Here is a 20,385-nt window from a genome sequence, read left to right on the forward strand (position 1 = left end):
CTCATGAGGTAGTCTCCACTACTGTTCGGAGTTATATCAGTTTCAATGTTGTCGAGGTTGTCGGACCGAGAAATTGAACGCATGGCGGAACGTAAAACTATCTCAGTGTGGTTCAGTGAAAGGTCGTAGAAGGGTGACAAAGGTGAGTCACGATGGAAAACATCAATGCTTAAACCATTTGATGGTTTAGCTTTAGAGGTAGATGCGGTTGACAATAGTGTAAGAAGTACAATGAATAAGAGTACCAACTCCATGTTGCAAAAATGTCAAAGATATAATATGGATGTGTTGAAGGGGATGCATATGTTGTAGTACTTATTGAAAGATTTAAGGCATTAGGTAAACAGTCATTTCAAAATTTACAATGAATTAATATAAATTGTCATATCATGTCATTCCTCGTGCATGGTCAGACTTTAAAGGTTGATTATGGATTTAGGTTGTTAAAATATGCCGCTAATTATATATTATTGTTGCCTGTCATGGTGAGTTGCTATGATACAAATTCCTAACATTTAAGGGTGATAGCTATCTTAATGTGCTGTATAGGCTTGTTGCATTCAACTTAGGTTATCTTCCAGGTGGTGACAAAGAGATAATAACAAGATCAGAAACAACACTACTGGCATTAGAAGCTGCAGAGAGAGTTTTAATGCCAGGAGGGCTTATCAGCATAGTGGTTTATGTGGGGCACCCTGGTGGAAGGTTATATTCTGACTCTTTAGCTTGTTTCAGTAATATATCTTTGAATTGCCAAATTTGCTAATTTTCGTTCAACGTTTGTTAATTATCTTTGACTTGTTGAAGCTTCACTGGCTTCAGTGAAGCTTTGAGCATCTCATTAGTTCATTAAGATATATTGTAATAATTTTTCTGTTCCATATGGCCCAGCTGGGTTTCATGATTTTGTGGTCGTTATATTTTCTTGAAATTTTTTAGTTTCATATACATTTCAGTTTGAATGATACTTTTACCATAGTGAATAGTCTTATTTTTTCGGTGTTAGGGGAAACACTCTAAACAATGATGTTTTGTACAATATTTGTCTAATTTTGTTAGATACAATGAGTTTATTTGGATAAACTTCTGAAAAACAATTGTAGGAGAAGGAAGTAGGAAGGAAAAATAATTTTTTTTTCATAAATTAAAATTAGCTTCTCTATTTTTTTTAACTTATATATAAACTAATTTTAACTTATTGATAAAATAAATTTTACTTTTTTTTTTATTGGTGTTCATAGAGAAATCTATCCATTCAAACCTTATATAACAAGGAATATACTTTCTAAGCACTAATGTTTTGGCTTCTTTTCAGGGAAGAAATAGAAGCTGTTGAATCTTTTGCCGCTAGATTGTGTGTTGAGAATTGGATCTGCTGCAAGATTCAGATGTTAAACCGGCCTTTTGCTCAAATACCAATTTTCTTATACAGAAGATAATGTAAATTAAAACCTTCTCCGATAGTGGCAAGAATTAATAGTCCTTATAAAACAAGTTCTTTTTCTTTGTCAGATTTATTCAACCAAAGTGATTGACTTTATCAAAGGCTTCATCCATTTGATTTCTCCCAGTCCAGCATTATGTGGGTTGTTGAATTCATCTTAACAACATTTTTGTTTCTGAGGTTATACTGGCATCAACAAATTATCTTAGTTGTATTGCCCTTAGTCTTTTTAAGTAAGTCTTAAATTCAAATATTGTAGATTGAAAAAATTGTAGTTGAGGGGCGAGATTTTACTGTAAGTGATTTGCTGTGTTCATTAGTGATTAGTTATTGATGAAGTTGGTATTACTTCAAATCAATAACATAATTAAAAAAATATAGTATATAAATAAGCTTTCCAATTTTTGTAACTGACTTGTAATTCTAAACCTTGAGATTATTTTTGGTTTGAATTAATCATTTTTAGTATTCTTATCACAAACTCTATTTTACTTATCCAAATAATTTAATTAGTCATGGGAAATAAAGTGGGTATAGAAATTACTTGTTTGTGATAATTTTTGAAAAAAATATTTTAAATAAAAATGTTAAAAAGGTTTTGATATAATTATTGCCTTTGTAATTTAGCAATTTTTCTTGAATTTGAGTCCTTATAATTTTTTTTTTCTTCACTATACTCCTTACAAATTTCAACTTGTACGTTTAAATACATTTTTCTTTTGAAAATTTTGGATCAAATCCTTTTCATTTCAAATCAACCAGCCAGCTCAATGTGGTGTTTTTCAAGTGATGAGACATGAGACTGTATGTTATTAACAAGTGGCGTTTCTCATACTTAACAATTCTACGAGTCTTGGTGCATGATAGGAAGATTCTCGAAAGAACATTAAACTTTGCTAAGATGATAAAACATAATGTGTTTGATTATTAATTTAAAAGGGTCTATTAGAAAAAAATCTAAGTCTTACATTAATTAGAGATTAAGTAATTAAATAGTATATAAGTGGAAAATAATCCTTACTTTACAAGCTGGTTTTGTAGGGTTGAGTTAAGCTTAAATCTACTATTCTAAAAGAGTCTAAATAATCTTTGTGCGACTCAAAAGTATAATTAAGTGAATATATCTCGTAATTAAACTCATTATATACCACAACTCCTTCAAATTACCACTTTTTTTTTAATAATACATAATTATAAAAGGCATTGCTTATTTAGCATTTTCTTCTTTTGTTTAACTTAAACAATATGTTATAATTTTAAAAAAAATTCATTTGCATATATAAAACTTTAAATTTAGCATTTATTTGTATACTCTTAGTTACAATCATATTTATTATTAATTCAAATAATTTAACTACTTATAATGTACATAATGTAGTTACAAGATTTTGTTATATGGTTTAATTTTATTTTGAAGAAAAATGTTTTTTTAATAAAAAAATACTAAATACATTAATTTATTTTAAATTATTTCATTTTAAAATTTTAAATATTATTTTTAATAATATTTTAATAAACTCATTAAAATTAAATGACATGTTCATAAAAATTTAATGACGTATTCATAAAAATTGAATGGCATGTTCAAATTATTTCCATTTTTCATATGCCTGATTCTCATGATTCAAAGCTACTTATAAGTGAGTTGTTACATTTACTATTCTTATGCGAATATAATTGACGCAACTTATTATTTTCTAGTCATATATATATATATAAAGCCCTTTTGAAGATATTCCTTATAATATATTGGAACTAATTCAAATTAAAACTTTATAATATATTAGAAAATATTTTATGTAATTAGTATTTTCTCAAATAAAATATCATAATTTTAGATTTTTTTTATGTGCATAGAACTTAAAAAATTAGTATTTATTTGCATATTCTTTTAAATAAGAAGGGTAAGATAACATGTAGAACTTCTTAAAAATACAAAAGTCAATACCACTAAATTTATTTTATATTCAATTCAAAATATTAAAATATTAGGTTTTTGGATTTTTTTTCTTTATAAATGTTCAACTTATCTATTCATACTCAATGTGACAAATTCATATTTGCACCCGCCACACATTTTAAAGTTTGAATATATTCTGTTTAATTATACTCTTGGTCCTATAAATAGTTCAATCAGTTTTACTTTATAATCTTTATATATTGATTTCACTTTTTTTTAAGTCTTTATAGTTTGATAATTTTTTTAAATTTATTTTTATATCAATAAAATACATAAGACTAAAAGAAAATAAAATGACGTGTAATTAAAATAATTTTTTAATTAGAGATTAAAAAGTAAAATTTATGAAATTATAAGAATTTAAAAGTAATTAAAATATATATTTTTTTAGTCAAATGAACAAGTTTTAATTTTAGTTACTATAATTTTTTTTTATTCCTATAAAATGTATAAAAAAAATGAATCTAGTAAAGTAAAGAGCAATTATTAGTTTTTGTCTCTATAATTTTTTTTCTATGATTTCTATCACTCTAAAATTTATAGCTTATTTTAATATAAATAAATATTTTTTCTTTAAAGATTTATAAAAATAGCTTAAAATATCCTAGTGACATTATTATCACTAACAATTTTAAGTAATATTAATGATGATTTAACATTTTAATAAACATACAAATAGTTAAAAATGATCATATTATAATAAGTAAAATAATTTTAAATTTTAAAAAAATTAAAAAAGATCAAAGTTGAAATTTATTCAATTTAAAAGTATATATACTAAAAGTATATTTAAACTTATTTTTAATTATATATATTCTTATATCTCAGCATAATATCTATAGTCAATATTCAAAAGACCATTTCTTAAGATATTCATAATCATACATGTATAAACAATAACTATAAAAAAAAAAAAAATCAAATGAGAGTCAACTACTTAGTATGGAGATAGATACCGATATTAGATATATCAGATAACCAACATTAAATTATCATAAAAATATTTTTTTGAAATTTTGTTAATGTTCAGTTTGAGTCAGTCATGAGTAACATTACTAATATTTAAGACTAAAATAAAGAATTGTTAGAGTGTTAACCTCACTGAAATTATATAATAAATATTTTTTTTAAAATTATATAATTATGTAATAATTTTTATATTATTTTACAAATAAATTAAAATTATAAATTTTAATATATTTATTTATTTTCATCTAAATATAAAGTTACATGATTTTAATCTCTTGTTATGTTTATTATTAGTACTTTTTATGTATTACATTGATAGCAACATAAGAATATTTTTCATTCCTTTAAAAATTTTTAACTTTTGTTTTAATCATTCAAAAAAAATTTGTCTTATTTTGGCCAGATTTTATATGAATAGTCATTTTGGTGTTTTATCAATATACTTTTAATATTTTGTGTTTTACAAAAATAGTTTAGGATGAACTATTGATTGAATATCGTTATATTGATAAAAAATTTAATAAACTTATTTAATATTTAAATTAATTTATTAAATCAAATATTTATTTAAATCTTTATTCAAAACATCACCGTCACCTATCTTTTTGGTCGAAAGTAGATTGTAATTTCTGTAAGAGTTTTCATCACATTTCATAATCATCCTTTAAAGATTCATGAAAAAAGAATGTTTTAGACTAATTAATTTTGTTTTGTTACAATCTTGTGTTGTGGAATTGAAATCCTTTTTACCACAGGGTTTCATATTCAAAATAAAAATAGTAAAAGTTAAAAAGATTTGAAATCCCTTGCACACAGACACCATGAAGTAGCAAATGCCAATTTGAGAGGATAATTATAGTATTACTGTGAGTCAACGGTTCGAGAAAGGGATAAAAGGCTGTCTTTCTTTCTTCGACGACAATGGAAATTAAGATTTTGATAAAGATAGTGACATGCAGAAATTATACATACCAAGGAGATGAGTGTCTGGGTGGTGATTACCTTAAAGGAAGAGAAAAAGGAAAAATAGTTTAAGAATAATAATGAAAATAAAAGATGTAGAAAAAGGATAAACATGTAAAAGTGACTATCATTTCTTTTATTTAAAAAAAACTAAAAATAAAAAATAAAAAAAAATAATTTTATGCTTCACGCAGAACCGGCAGTTCTTCACAATAGAAAACTTCCTTGTTTTGATGCTTCTAAGGACCTTGAAACCAAAGCTGTTACATTCAATAATATTAATAATATTTGATGAATGTGAAATTGAAAATGTGTTTTTTCTTCATCTTCTCTAAATAATTCAAATATCTTTTTCTTTCTTTCTCTAAATACCCCAAAATAAAATACTATAAATAAGAAATATGCCTTATATTCTTATCAAAAGATTATATATATATATATATATATATATATATATATATATATATATATATATATATATATATATATATATGTATACACTAGTATAAAATGGGTCTTTTACGTCGGTTATTTTTAAGCTTTTAGGTCAGAAAAGGCTCCGACGTTAATACGGGAGACGTAAATTTACGTCGGATATGCTTTGTCCGACGTAAAAAAGGGCAAGATTTTATGTCGGACCACACCATGTCCGATGTAAAATCTAACATTTTTTTTAATTTTTTATTTATTTTTTATATACCTAATATAAAACCTGCATATATAAACCAGGCAGTCCAGAATACAAATTCAAATTATATTTCAAAATTGAATGACAAAAAGAAAATAATATATAAATCTTAAAAAACATAAATTATGACAATGTAGATCCTATTATCCCAAAAAAGCTATAAAACATATGTTTGTCAATCCCATCAAACTAGAAACATAATATCTAACTAACTATAAACTTAGAAATCTAACTATTGCATACTTTGAAGAAAAAAAATTGTCCATTGTTCTCTTATCTTGATGATCTCATCTTCGGGCAATGGAGATGGATCTTGAAAGACTTGAAACATTAATTTAAGTGTCATTAATATGCAATGTTAATTATCGTAAAATATACTTAAATAAATTTTGATATGAATTACCTGCACCCAAGAAGAATCAGTAATACCTGCAGAAACTATGGCTCTCATCCAATACATGATGTAATAGCCACATTCAAACGAGTCTTGTTGCTTATTACACTAAAATGAGAAACAAATAACTATTATTTCTAAAGTCAATAAATTTAAATATTATTGCCTGTATTAATTAATTTGCTAACCTTAGGGTATATGAAGTGCAATGTCTTTGATGATCTGCTTCTTCCACTTAAAATATTAGCTCCAGACACGATTCTAATTAATTGAAATAAAAACAGATGTTAGCGAATATATATAATTACAGTTTTAAAACATAATGAAAAATTTTAGTTACCCTTGTAATTGACATTTAATTTCGTGGCTTGGTTTTCGATGTAGTGAACAAAATCACACCACGGTGTATTCCTTAAGAATGATTATCATTAACTGCCAATGGGACCTACATTGTATGACAAACAAATTAGTTATAAAATTACCATGATTAAAAAACCAATTAAAAAACTAACCCGTCAATGTATGGAGCCATGTAAATATCTCTTCCTGATTCACTCATCCATGTTTGCATATATTGTTGGATGTGGACCTGAGTGTTTCCTGATTTTTGGATGGATTGAGGCTCAATAAATCCATATACTTGTGCTTGTGCTTGCTCCACACTCAATTTGTCCATGTACCTAACACAAATAATTGTTATAAGTTAAATGTAATTATTGTAAATTTAAACTCATAAAAGAAAATATAACTTACATGGCCCACAGCTGTATGATAGATATATTTAACATGGAGTTTCCCCCAACAATCTCTAATGTATCAGGTAGGGATATGTATAGTGAAACATCAGAGCTATCAACTCCAAAAACTTCAATGTCTCACTGCAATTGAATTGGATTCTTCTTTAATCGTGGTAATATGGTTAGAAGCTTAGATATGGGATCATCCTCAGCTTCTACGATATTAGCATGATCAACATGTGGTTCTCTCATGACCACGATTGATAAAATCCTAAAGAAATAATTAAAATTAGTTAAACAATAATAGAATTATAAAAATATAAAAGAGCAATAATAGAATTATCTTTGCCCGTGCTGAAAGCGGCATGACCAAACGTTTTGGCCAAACTAAGAATGTGCCGGTTGCCTGCCCCACTAGTTGAACCTCTGTATTGGGCAAAGGCACTAGAGCAACAACATCTTGAACTTGGTCAACCACAACTCGTGTCCAGTCCAGCTGTAGAGAGACACCATGGATGGTTGAGCCACCCTCAAATACTCGGCCAATAGCCACTAACCGTGAGAGGTCATCCTCAACATATAACTCACACTGGTTTGGTACATCAGTGTGAGTCTATCCCGCTGAGGGATCTGGAGCAGAATAACTCTCTTTAGTGTTGACTCGAACACCATCATGAGCAACTGCAGTCTGTTGCTGAGAACGAGCCAAAAGTTCAAACTTTTGTTCAAACTCTTCTCGAATGTTCTTCAATTTCTCTTCAAACTGCATCTCCATTATCTACATAGCCTCTTGACTGCAAGAGTCAACAGTGCTCCTCGATGATCGTGCACCAAAGAAATCTCGGTGGCTCCAAGAACCACCAACACTACGCACACGGCCTGCGTGCTCTGGCCTTCCTATGGCCGTTGTGAGGATATCATCCCGACCATGGGAAACAAATGACCCATGGGTGGTCTGCTCAACTAAACCCTCCTGCAACATATTAACAATAAGTATACCCTAAACTACACTTATTAATTAAATGAGTTGAAATGAAGAGTCTTAGTTTGTATATTTTTACTTACTATTTTATCAGTAACGACCCTTGTAGTCTCAGAAGTCATTTGCCCATCTGATTTTGTCCGGGCTGCTATCCACATCTCATGGTGGAGAGGTGACTCCACACAGTCAGCAGACTCAACCCCTGCTGCCTTTGCCCTAACCTTCATCATTTTCTTTTTTTTTTTAATTCATATCCCCCTCTTGACAATAGATGGGGTGCATCATTCTTGCTCTGTCGTTCTTGGGCAGTTATTCTTTTGGCTTGCAATAATACAAAAAAGAAAATGAGATTAATTAAAATAATGATTAAGTATTTGTGTCAATGTAAGAGTTATCAATAACTAACCTGCCAAGAAGGGTCCAATCGAGTGGCACGAAATTGCATCCACTCCTCATCAGTGATCTGGTACTTTAGACAGGGAGTCTCATTTTTTCGCTCTCCAAATACATACTCCCGTGTCAAGAAAGTCTTGAAGTCTCTCCACCTGGTGGCAATGGCAGATAACATCTTCCTCCTCGTGACCTCAGTGTTGGGAATGTCAAAATTTTGCTATGAAAATAACAACAAATAATAAATAATGTATTTAATATTGAAGGGATGTGAAAGTATATACCTGAATATCCTGCCACATGAGGTTCTTGTCAGCCTCCTAAACATCATCCCATGATGGAATGATAATAGAAACATGTCGTCGAGCTGGGACTCCCAAATAGCTCTTAAACTTGGCAGCATTTGGGCCTGACGCCTTGCCAGAACGAGGATCCACCTCAACCGGTGTCCTCTCTTTGCCAATGCGTCTAGCTGTCAACCTAGACAATCTGGTGACAGATCTACCTTCCCTTCTTCCACTGCCAGACCCCGAATCCTCCATAATTCTGAAAAAATTAAACTCTCATTATTAAAATAACGAATTAACTGAATAGACAAATAAAGTAAAATAAATAATAACAATACAGCAAAACAAGTAATAAAAAAGTCTTTCTTTAATGCATCTGGAACGGGCCGTTCCGAAACCAGAACGGGCCGTTCCAGATAAACAATTAACACAAAATTATTGGAACTGGAACAGGCCGTTCAGATTCCGACCCCCCCTGTCCGACGTAAATTATACACTCTTTATTTAAGAAATTGCCACCGCGTTTTTTTTAACGTTGTATTTACGTGTTTCTGACGTAAATTAGGTGACGTAGTAGCCATTTTTTCCACTAGTGATATATATATCAACACAATTTATATGAAGCTGTAAAAAAAGCACAATATATTTTTATTTCTTTAAATGTTTTTTATACTTATGTATTATTATTTTAATTACAAATAAAGTTTAATTTTGATAATTTGTATAATAAAAATTTGTATTTAATTTTTCTTCCATTATTATTTACAAATATATTAAAACATTTTCAGATTAATGCAAATGTAAACTAAATGAACTTTCCTGATTAAAAAACAATTTTTAAATTTTTTGAAAGACTTAATTATATTTTTAACTCTCCAAATTTAAGGTGATTATTTTTTTTCTAAATTTAAAATTTATGTTTTTATTCCTATAATTTCAAAAAAAAAATTGTTTGTGTTCTTGTATATAATTTTTTGGTCCCTCAAACTTATTAAAACATGCATTTTTAGTCCTCAAAATATAAAAATTATTATTTTAATCTCTCAAATTTAAAATTTATTATTTTAATCTCTCTATTACACTAAATAAAATATTATTTTAAAAAAATTATAAGAATTGAAAAGATAAATTTTGAATTTGAGAAGTCAAAAATAATTTTTTGTATTTTAGGAACCAATAACGCAAATTTGAAATTTAGGGAACATAAAAATATATACCTCAAATTTAAATGACTAACAACATAATTAAGCTTTTTTTAAATTTAAAATTTCTTAAAATTCGAAAATCCTCCGTAAAAAACAACCTAAATGAATTTCTCTAGCATTCGCAAACTCAACTTAATTTGTTTAAAGAAAAAGAAAAGAAGATATATATAGAAATATGTTCAAAACTATTTTTTGTATTCTTTGAAAATAAAAATAGAGAACTATTAAATCAGACAACACCGTATTAATTCGATCAATTTTTAACCATTTTTCACCTGTTTTCATTAACATCCTGATCGGTTATTAGACTGGCTGAGTCCGATCGATCGAATCTATTAGATTGACTAATTTTTAAATCAATGATAATTGATAAATACACAAATAATATGTCGAAAATGTGTTTAAACATTAGTTTAACTTTTAGGTTGTTGATTTTATGTTTTTTCTTTCTTTCAATGACTTTCTTTGATTTGCTGGTTGTTTATATTTATTCTATTTGTGTAAAATTAATATGTTGAGTATCTCTTGTGCTCGACTTTCAATACACTCTTCTTGATTCATAAAAGTAAAATAAAAAAATAGAAAAAAAATATAGGGAGCTTATCTCATTATTTGCAAATGTTTTTATTCTTATCATTTCAGTCTCACATGAACTCACAAGTTAATTAGTAAATTTGGGATGGCACAGCCTTTCCTAACATTTGTCTTTTCACTTGATGACATTATTTGGTATAAATTGAAAGATCCATTGAGTTAACCATTGAATGATATAAAAAAAATATAAAAAAAAAATCCAAGTTACTAAAACACTTGGTTCGTACATGCAAAATGAACATAATCCAATCTAAACTTGGTTCTTCGTATGCACAATGAATAGAACTACAAATTGGATCTAATCTAAGGCTAAAAATATTTACCGAAAGACAACAAAATAGAAAAAAGGAAATAAAGTAATGAAAAAAAATGCAAACAACATATCATGACCAGTTTATAAAGATTTGTTATTCTTGCTTAACTTTCGTCTCGATGTCTATCCCAATCAGCTGTTTAAGATCCTCAACGATGGTAGGGCTTGATTTAACATCCTCGTCATTTGTCAGAGTGGTGACAATTTCTTTTGGAACAAAACACAGTTCCTCAGTGTACAACTTCTCTTGAACAAAGGGAGAAACAACCAGATCGTGTAGAATTTCAGAAGGAGGTGCTGCTTTTTCTTCCTGCCACAATTAGCAGAATATATTAAAGATATGAGTTTGAGATTAATTGAAAACAATTTAAACAAATAATGGAAGATGAAAAATCCAAAGCATTGATTTGATCATCTCGATCAGATACACTTAGACTAAATTACTAACTTCATTTCAGGGGTGGTATATATATCATGCGATGACCCTTTCTTTAATTCTTCCAATTGCTATCCAATAAAATGCAGAAATTAATTAAGCATATATATAATCAAAATAAAACATGAAAAAGGTGAAACAAGTGGAAAATTTCATGCAAAGAAGTTACGTAACAAACTAAAGTTTTAATATATATTTCTTGCTCTTAAAGTCTCTCTTACGTTGATCATGTCCCCCTCTTATAACCGTTTACTTTAATCTATCTCTCTAATAAAATAAGAAAGTAATATAAGGATATAACATTTGGTTTAGGGTTTAGATACAAAACAGTTACATAACAAACTCAGATTTTGATATATATTTCTTGCTCTTGAAGTCGCTTATGTTGACCAGTCATAGTCAAAGATTAGTAAATTACGCATAACTAACCAAATCTGGCAATTCAGCAATTTCAACTATGGTATTTAGTAAGGACTAAGGAGCAACACAAAAAACATGCAGTGAACTAAACATTGAATCCAAATCATCTTAATTACATCGCATCAAAAGTTCCTAATTCTAAGGAGACACATTTTGGACTGATAAAAGTAAATATATAGATAGCAACACATAAGAAGCAATTAAAAACATTAAAAGAAAAACAAAAAGGCTTAAATGATGTTCCACTGTCAATTAGTTAGTTAGGGTTATTAATAGGTAAAATTAAGAGAATCTAAGCAGTTAGATAAAATATCATCACAATTACCTCGAGAGACTTCATGAGTTCAAGCATCCTAACTTGTGCTTGAAGGTAGTTAACATACTTTGCAGCTGCATGAAGCATCTCAGCTGTGTTCATCTTTGGTCCACCGGGAACCAATTTTCCAAGTTCCTGGGTCTTCTCAGTGATCTTTCTTCTCCTTTCTCTTGCTGCTATGCTCTGTGGAGATATGGTTCTCTCTTTATCTTTCTTCTCACACCGAGGAAGATCCACACAAGTATCATGTTGTGGAACCTTATGGAAGAGTTCATGTTGTTGTTCTTCTCCTTGCCGTGAGGAACAAACATCATAAGGCACAAAAAACCCTTCTAAGAAAGTGGATGGTACTGAAGGTGTAGTAAGCTCTTGCGGTTCAGCTTCATAGCTGTACTTTTGGGGTTTGGGACATGGTAGAAGATTGTAATCTTCATGAGTTGGGAAAATGTCACGATGAGTGAGGGGAATGATGGGATCATAAGGAGCGTAGATCTCTGAAGGGAAGACAAAATCACCTGTTGGATCAAGATAGTTATTAAAAAGTGGGTTTGAAAGGAAGAAACTTTCATCTGAATAGGGAAAAAAGTGGTTGAGGTTTGGTGCTGATACTTCTTCTGGCATGACTTCATGAAAGGTGCTTGTTTCTGAGTTGGGAAATTGAAGCATCATATCAAAACTACCTACAACATGAAAATGAAGTTTAATTAAGTGTAAATTTCAACCAACTTAAATGTAAAAGAAGAAAATAAATTGAAGTTTTAGTCATATATGTAAATACAGAAGATACATAATCTAGTTTTAGTCATGCATGTAAATACAGAAGATACAGAATCTTTGCTAAAGATACGTGTAGTATCTAGTTAGAGTATCTTTGAGAGATAGAGTATCTTTGAGAGATACCTTGGAGAAACATACGATGCTGTAATTTGAGGGTGAGAAAAAGAAAAAGACAGTGCGAAAGACTTTTATGTATGAAAATATGGAAGTTACGAAAACTGACTCTATCCTCACACTCTGCTCTTGCTCCTTTGTAGGTTGAGATAATTCAGGGGAAGTTGGAGGCAGTTACTTAGAATGAATTATAAGCATTTTTTTAATTTAATATTTTTTTTCTTTTCTTCCCCACTCCATTATTCTGAGGAGTATTTTATTATAAAATGTCACAAAATAACTCCAATACGGTGTGGTGCTTGCAAAATTGTATAGTTTTATAAGCATTCTTTAATTTGAATTAGCCATTATTTTTATGCAAATTAAAATCATAAATATGTAAATTATAAATAAGAATATGTGGCTTAACATTACAAAGTATATAAGAAAAATACTTTCAATATAATTACATTATAAAATTTGAGTTATGATAAGAAAATTCATACTTTCGTCACATATTTATATATACTTATTAATATTCAAGTTTGCCTTCAAAATTTGGGTAAAATTGCTTATAAACAAATTTATATTTTTTATTGATTAAAATAAATTTAAAATTTATGAAACAATACATGCCATTTTAGGCTAAAGTTTAAAGAATTTTAAAAGAAGATAAATGTAATTAAAATTATTTATGTTTAAGATCATTTATCTTAAAAACAAGTTTATATAGTATTAATATATCATTTTCAACTCAACACAAATGTCAACTCAACCCTATTAAAAAAATCAAACATTAGTATTATTTTTCAAAACAAATTTGATATTATTTGCGTTATATAGCCTTTAATTAGTTACATTTACAAGTGTGTTTTACATACTCAAACCAAATTATTTTTATTTTTATTTTACATAGACAAGCCAACTCCAAGTAATGCTGTCATACAGTTATATTAGTGAAGGTTTCAGAAAAGAGGCACAAAAAGTCGTGCAGACTAATTAATATTAAATTTGCCAAAAATATAATATTAAATTTGTATTCACCACAGAGACACTAACTATAACCTGGTAGGCTTGTACCTAACGAGATGTATCAATGTTTGAGTACTTTTCTCATACACATTTGATTAAAGAAACGGTTAACAAGATGAGATTATGGTTAACATGCATGAGAAACTTCGGGAACAAGAATCATACATTAAAAAATTAGTATTGTTGTGTAGTTGATTTGCATTGAATTTTCCTGTTATTACATTGTTTTATTTTACTTATAAAATTAATTTCTACATTCTATTGGACAACTTGGTAATGCTTGAGGTGGGTATTGATGACGTTTTTTTTCTCTCTTTTTTTCTTTCTTTCTAGTTACTATAAATGCTAAAAAAACCTCACTCAAAATTGTACAGTCCGTGACAATTGGGATGTGACCTTTGCAATGGATATTGATTCCATTTGGCATAGTGCAACCAATATTTTTTTAAAAAAAATATATGAAAATAAATAAAAAAGACCATCTGACCAAATGAAGTTAGTAGGTATTCCATTAGTGTAATAGAAATAGAAATAATATCTTTTATTATTATTATTATTATTGGTTCAGAAACATTTTTTATTCAATTCAATTCACATCTTAGAACTTATAGTGGAACTTATTTAAATTACCATTATATTACAAATTAAATACTTTCTTTTACATAATTAACATTTATGTTATATTTTTAAAAAGTTCATAACTTAAAAGTTTAGCGTTTTCAATACCAAATGTAGAGGATTTAAAACCCTAGTAATTAAGTAACTAAACCCTAAACTCTCAATCACTTAAGAAGAGAAAAAAATCATATATGTTAATGTTAATTATAAATACACCCAGGAAATGTAGAAAAGAAAAAGAAAAAGTAATTAAAAAAGGCTATTGTTACCATAGTTTTAAAAACCGGACCGGTCATCGAACCGGTTAAGGTACTGGGTCAGTGGGTCAAAGGTTGAACCGGTGGGTCACTAGTTGAACCGCATGACTCGATTTTTATTTATTTTTATTAAAAAAATATTCATATTAAATATATTTTATACTTATAAATTTTAATAAATTCATATCTTATTTTAAATTTCAATTTTTCTATCTTATTTAAAATTATTTTTATTTTTATTTTGTAAAAAAATACATAAAAAAATTACATATTAAACGGTATATTAATACAAATTAAAAATATAAATAATATGTACATATATAATATACTTGCAATTAATATCACAAAATAATATATGTAATATTTACATAGATATTGCATTATTAAATATATAATTTAAAATTAATAATATACTATAAAAGTTATTTAAGTTGTATATATTGCAAATAAATATATTAGAACAAGTAGTCATTGTTATATTTAATAAGACTTCTTACTTTTTCATTAAGAGATTCAATTTTCATTATTATTTTTGTGATTTATGGTCCCTTAAAAAAATTTAAAAAAAATAAGAAAAAAAAGTGGTTGAACCGGTTTGACCCACCGGTTCACCGGTTGAACCGAAAAATTGACCGGTTCAATCCGGTTTGAAACGGGTCGACTGCATAACCGATCCAACTTCAGATTCGGACCGGCTGGACCACCGGTTCCCGGTCCAACCGGTCCGACCGGCCGGGTCGGTCCGGGTTTTAAAACACTGATTGTTACGGTGCCAGTTTATATGAGGAGGTTTTGGTGCCCTTCTCATGTTAACAAATCACAAATTGACACGTGACTATAATAAGCTGAGTCATGATCGGTCAAGGGTCAATTGGGAAATTTTTCAAGGGGCAGAATATCCATCACAATGCACAATGATTTGCGAAAATGGAGTGTCGTTTCTGAAGCCTAAACCCTCATCCTCTCCCAAGACGAATCCCTCATCTTCTTAAGCAAGGACATTTATGAATCGTAAACAGTTATCTTCTCTGACAAAGAATCCCTATCTTTGACATCCTGTTCAGTAGCGGGCATCGACAGCAGTTATGACCCTTCCATCATGGCCTTTGATCCTGGTGAGTTGAAGAGCGTTTTTAAGGTGAACGTGTTCAGTAACTGCCACTGCCAGCAATAAGTAACTTCCCCTAAATTATCGAACCCACAAAGAAGCAAGAAGATAGAGTAGTTCTCATAGCTTCGGTGCATAAAAGTCTTCGCAGTCTTTTCCTTCTCTCACTCTCAAATCCACAACATTCTCTCTTTCATGTCTCCCTAGCTAGAAGCCATAAGTATATTTAAACAAAGATTCTCATGTCTCTTTTGCATGCACATGCATGACTCAAAACTTCATACCTTGTCTCTTTTTATTTTCTTCTTTCTTCTTCTACATATGCATTTGAGCTTTAATTTTAACAATTAATTCAATTAGCCATGCATGTATGTATTTCTTCTATTCTAAGTACGTTTAATTTTCAACTAAAATTAAATTTCTTTTACATTTTGTAGGTTGTTTTGACCATAGTTTTAAAAACCGGACCGGTCATCGAACCGGTTAAGGTACTGGGTCAGTGGGTCAAAGGTTGAACCGGTGGGTCACTAGTTGAACCGCATGACTCGATTTTTATTTATTTTTATTAAAAAAATATTCATATTAAATATATTTTATACTTATAAATTTTAATAAATTCATATCTTATTTTAAATTTCAATTTTTCTATCTTATTTAAAATTATTTTTATTTTTATTTTGTAAAAAAATACATAAAAAAATTACATATTAAACGGTATATTAATACAAATTAAAAATATAAATAATATGTACATATATAATATACTTGCAATTAATATCACAAAATATATATGTAATATTTACATAGATATTGCATTATTAAATATATAATTTAAAATTAATAATATACTATAAAAGTTATTTAAGTTGTATATATTGCAAATAAATATATTAGAACAAGTAGTCATTGTTATATTTAATAAGACTTCTTACTTTTTCATTAAGAGATTCAATTTTCATTATTATTTTTGTGATTTATGGTCCCTTAAAAAAATTTAAAAAAAATAAGAAAAAAAAGTGGTTGAACCGGTTTGACCCACCGGTTCACCGGTTGAACCGAAAAATTGACCGGTTCAATCCGGTTTGAAACGGGTCGACTGCATAACCGATCCAACTTCAGATTCGGACCGGCTGGACCACCGGTTCCCGGTCCAACCGGTCCGACCGGCCGGGTCGGTCCGGGTTTTAAAACACTGGTTTTGACATGATGACACTAAGCATACCCAACTCAGAAACAAACGCCTTTCACGAAGAAGTAGCAGCACCAAACCTGGAGAACCTTTTTCCCTATTGTGATGAAAGCTTCTACCTTTCAAATCCAATTTTTGATAACTATATTGACCCCAGTGGTGGCTTTCTTTACCCTTCGGAGGTTTACCCTTCTTGTGATCCTTTCGTTCCATTCACCTATCATAACATTTTTCCAACTCATGAGAATCACAATCTTCTCTCATGTCCAAAACGCCAAAAATGCTGCTATAATGAACAACTACTGCAATATTCACCGCAGCAAGAGCTTACAACACCAACAGTACCATCCAATTTCTTAGAGGGGTTTATTGTGCCTTATGATAATACTTGCTCCTTGCAAGGAGAGGAAGTGCAACCAAAAATTTTCTATGAGATTCCACAACTTGATACTTATGTAGATTTTGGGGGTCAGAAGAAATGTGAGAATAAAATTAACGAGAGAATCATATCTTCTCAGAGCATAGCAGCAAGAGAAAGGAGAAAAAAGATCGGTGAGAAGACTCGAGAGCTTGGGAAATTGGTTCCTGGTGGACCAAAGATGAACACAGCCGAGATGCTTCACACAGCTGCAAAGTATGTTAAGTAGCTTCAAGCACAAGTTGGAATGCTTGAACTCATGATCTCATTCGAGGTAACTTTTAATTTGTTGTTTTTTGATTGAGTTACAAATCATGTTTAATAACATTAACTTTATATCCTGTGATAGTTTGATACGCTGCTGTGACAGTGTGATGTAATTACAATGTAATTACGGATGATTTGGAATTAAGGTTCACTAAAAATAAGAGTTGAAATTGCTAATTGACATTGGTTAGTTGTGTGTAATTTATTAATCTATTATATCAAAATATGCTCTCATACTTTATTAGAGAGAGATTTGAGGAAACAGTTGTAAGAGGAGGATATGATTAAACATATATAAGAGAGACAATAGGAGCAAGAAATATACATTAAAATCTTAAAACCTTAGGTTGTCAGGTAACTGCTTTGCATGGAATTTTCCGGTCGTTTTTCCTTTACCATGTTTTATTTTGGTTATAAACTGCATTTTATTGGACAACATTGGGAAGAATTAAAGACTGATCATTGCATGATTTACCACCCTTAAAATGAAGTTAGTAACTTACTCCAAAAGTTTATCTAGAAAAATAATCAACTCAATGCTTTGAATTTTTCATCTTCGATTCTTTTGCTTTTAATTAAGCTCAAATCGAATTCTTATATTTTGGTCATTGTGACAGGAAGATAAAGCAGAACCTCCTTCTGAAATTCTACACAATCTGATTGTTTCTCCCTTGGTTCAAGAGAAGTTGTACACTGAGGAAATGTGTTTTGCTCCAAAAGAAATTATCACCACTTTGACAAATCATGAGGATGTTCAATCAAGACCTAACATCGTTGAGGATCTGGATCTTAAACAGCTGATTAGGACAGACATTGAGTAGAAAGCAAAGCAAGAATAACAAATCTTTATTAACTGTTCATGATCTATTATTGTTTGCATTTTTTCATGCATTATTATTATTTTTTTCTATTTTGTTGTTATTATGTAAATATCACCCAATTGGAAGTTTATTTTGCATGTTGCATATATGAGGAGTCAAGTTTATATAAGATTAGATTAGATTCAGATTAGATTCATTTTGCATGTATGAAGAACAAGTGTTTTATTTGAATTTTTTTTGTGAAATGGAATAGTCTTTCAAGGTCCAAAGAATACACCATTGTAATGGGATAATGTGCATCCGAAACTCTTTACTCCACAGTCTATAATAGTTTCTCTTTTCCCAATTTTGATAAACAATGACTTTATACTTAAGAAATATCAAGTTTAATTATTTGCCAGGTAAACTCCATTCAAATTAATTAGTCGTGGCTTGAATATATGCGAAGTATACAGCAGAATATATATGTGCTAAACATTATAATTAGAATAAATTGTATCTGTTTATTTCTTTCATTGTTGAAGGTCTTACGAATACGCACATAAAGCTAGTGCTAGACATTTTTATTTCAAAGAATATTGAATTTTATTCACGAAATCGCTAAAACCTGGTTCCTTAATTATAAGATGTTGGATGTGTTTTCGTAAAATTAACATATATGCACGTTAAAAGCTACCTTCTAAACCTATTACAATTGAATTAAGTCTTTCATAACATTAATTAATAAGAAGTTGATAAAAGTAAAATAAAAACATTGGGGACAAGAAATATACATTAAAAACTGTTTTTTTTTTTTAACTTCTTTGCAAGTAATTATATCCACATTTTTTTTCAATATTTCTTGTTTTTACTTCCTTTTATTTTATTTTAGCTACTTATAAAATTAGTTTCCACATTTTATTGGATAACATTCATAATTTTGTATACATGTCGATAGTGAATTTGTTATGTAACATACGTTAGTCATTGTAATTTTATAGTTTATAATAAATAAAAATTAAAAAAAAATATTTATAAACAAAAACTAATATAAAAGTGTATATTATGATTGTGAGATCCTCGTTTCAAAATCGTACGACAACATCTCATGCTCGTCATATTGTAAATCAGCAAATAAGCATATCAGCATTTTCTCATGAGTTTTAGAATGTATGTGACCCGTCTAGTTACAATAGATATAAGTCTCATTAAATATGTTATAGTAATAAAAAATAGCCTTATTCATACTAAGGTTTGATTAAAAATAAGATTTTTTTGTATCACATTTAATCTCTAAAATTAAGGGTGTCAATTAATTTAATTTTTAAATTAAAATTATTATTATTCATAAAATAAATGAATAAATATATTTGAATTCTTAACATAATGATGGACAATCATTTAATTTTCAAAAGAATTAATATTCAATAACATATTAAAAATATTTATTTATTCAAACTATAATTATTTTTGCTTTTTTACATAAAGTCAAAAAGTAATGAAAAAAAAAATACAAATCTAATTTTATTGACATATTCTACATTGCATAAAATAACTATTGAATGTTATACTATACCTTCTATCAACTATATTATTATTTTTATTTCAATTACTAATTATTTAGAAGACTAGTGTATTAAGTTTTCTTTTACAATTTACACATAAACATGTTATACAACGCAAAGGAAAGAAATCGAGATTAATCACTATAAATTTTTACATCCCCTA

General features: G+C 28.8%; 3 protein-coding genes across 3 annotated transcripts; 2 read left to right on the forward strand and 1 right to left on the reverse strand.

Annotated features, from left to right (window-relative positions):
- The first annotated feature begins 389 nt into the window (after positions 1 to 389).
- LOC109817218 (tRNA (mnm(5)s(2)U34)-methyltransferase, chloroplastic-like) lies at positions 390 to 1,439 on the forward strand. Its single transcript, XM_020382432.1, has 3 exons — positions 390 to 439; positions 550 to 705; positions 1,316 to 1,439. The coding sequence occupies exons 1-3, from the start codon at positions 390 to 392 to the stop codon at positions 1,437 to 1,439; spliced, it is 330 nt and encodes a 109-aa protein (XP_020238021.1).
- Positions 1,440 to 10,527: 9,088 nt separating this feature from the next.
- Positions 10,528 to 13,951, reverse strand: LOC109817217 (transcription factor bHLH53). Its single transcript, XM_020382431.2, has 3 exons — positions 12,999 to 13,951; positions 12,108 to 12,778; positions 10,528 to 11,236 (listed from the first exon to the last, which is right to left on the reverse strand). Exons 1-3 carry the CDS (start codon positions 13,009 to 13,011, stop codon positions 11,021 to 11,023), a joined length of 900 nt encoding a protein of 299 aa, XP_020238020.2. The 5' UTR covers positions 13,012 to 13,951; the 3' UTR covers positions 10,528 to 11,020.
- A 3,238-nt stretch (positions 13,952 to 17,189) lies between these two features.
- On the forward strand, positions 17,190 to 18,678 carry LOC109817215 (transcription factor bHLH52-like). Its single transcript, XM_020382430.2, has 3 exons — positions 17,190 to 17,806; positions 17,940 to 17,961; positions 18,475 to 18,678. The coding sequence occupies exons 1-3, from the start codon at positions 17,190 to 17,192 to the stop codon at positions 18,676 to 18,678; spliced, it is 843 nt and encodes a 280-aa protein (XP_020238019.2).
- The last annotated feature ends 1,707 nt before the right edge of the window (positions 18,679 to 20,385 follow it).

Source organism: Cajanus cajan, chromosome 5 (assembly GCF_000230855.2).
Source record: "Cajanus cajan strain Asha chromosome 5, NIPB_CcT2T_4, whole genome shotgun sequence".
NCBI classification, from domain to species: domain Eukaryota; kingdom Viridiplantae; phylum Streptophyta; class Magnoliopsida; order Fabales; family Fabaceae; genus Cajanus; species Cajanus cajan.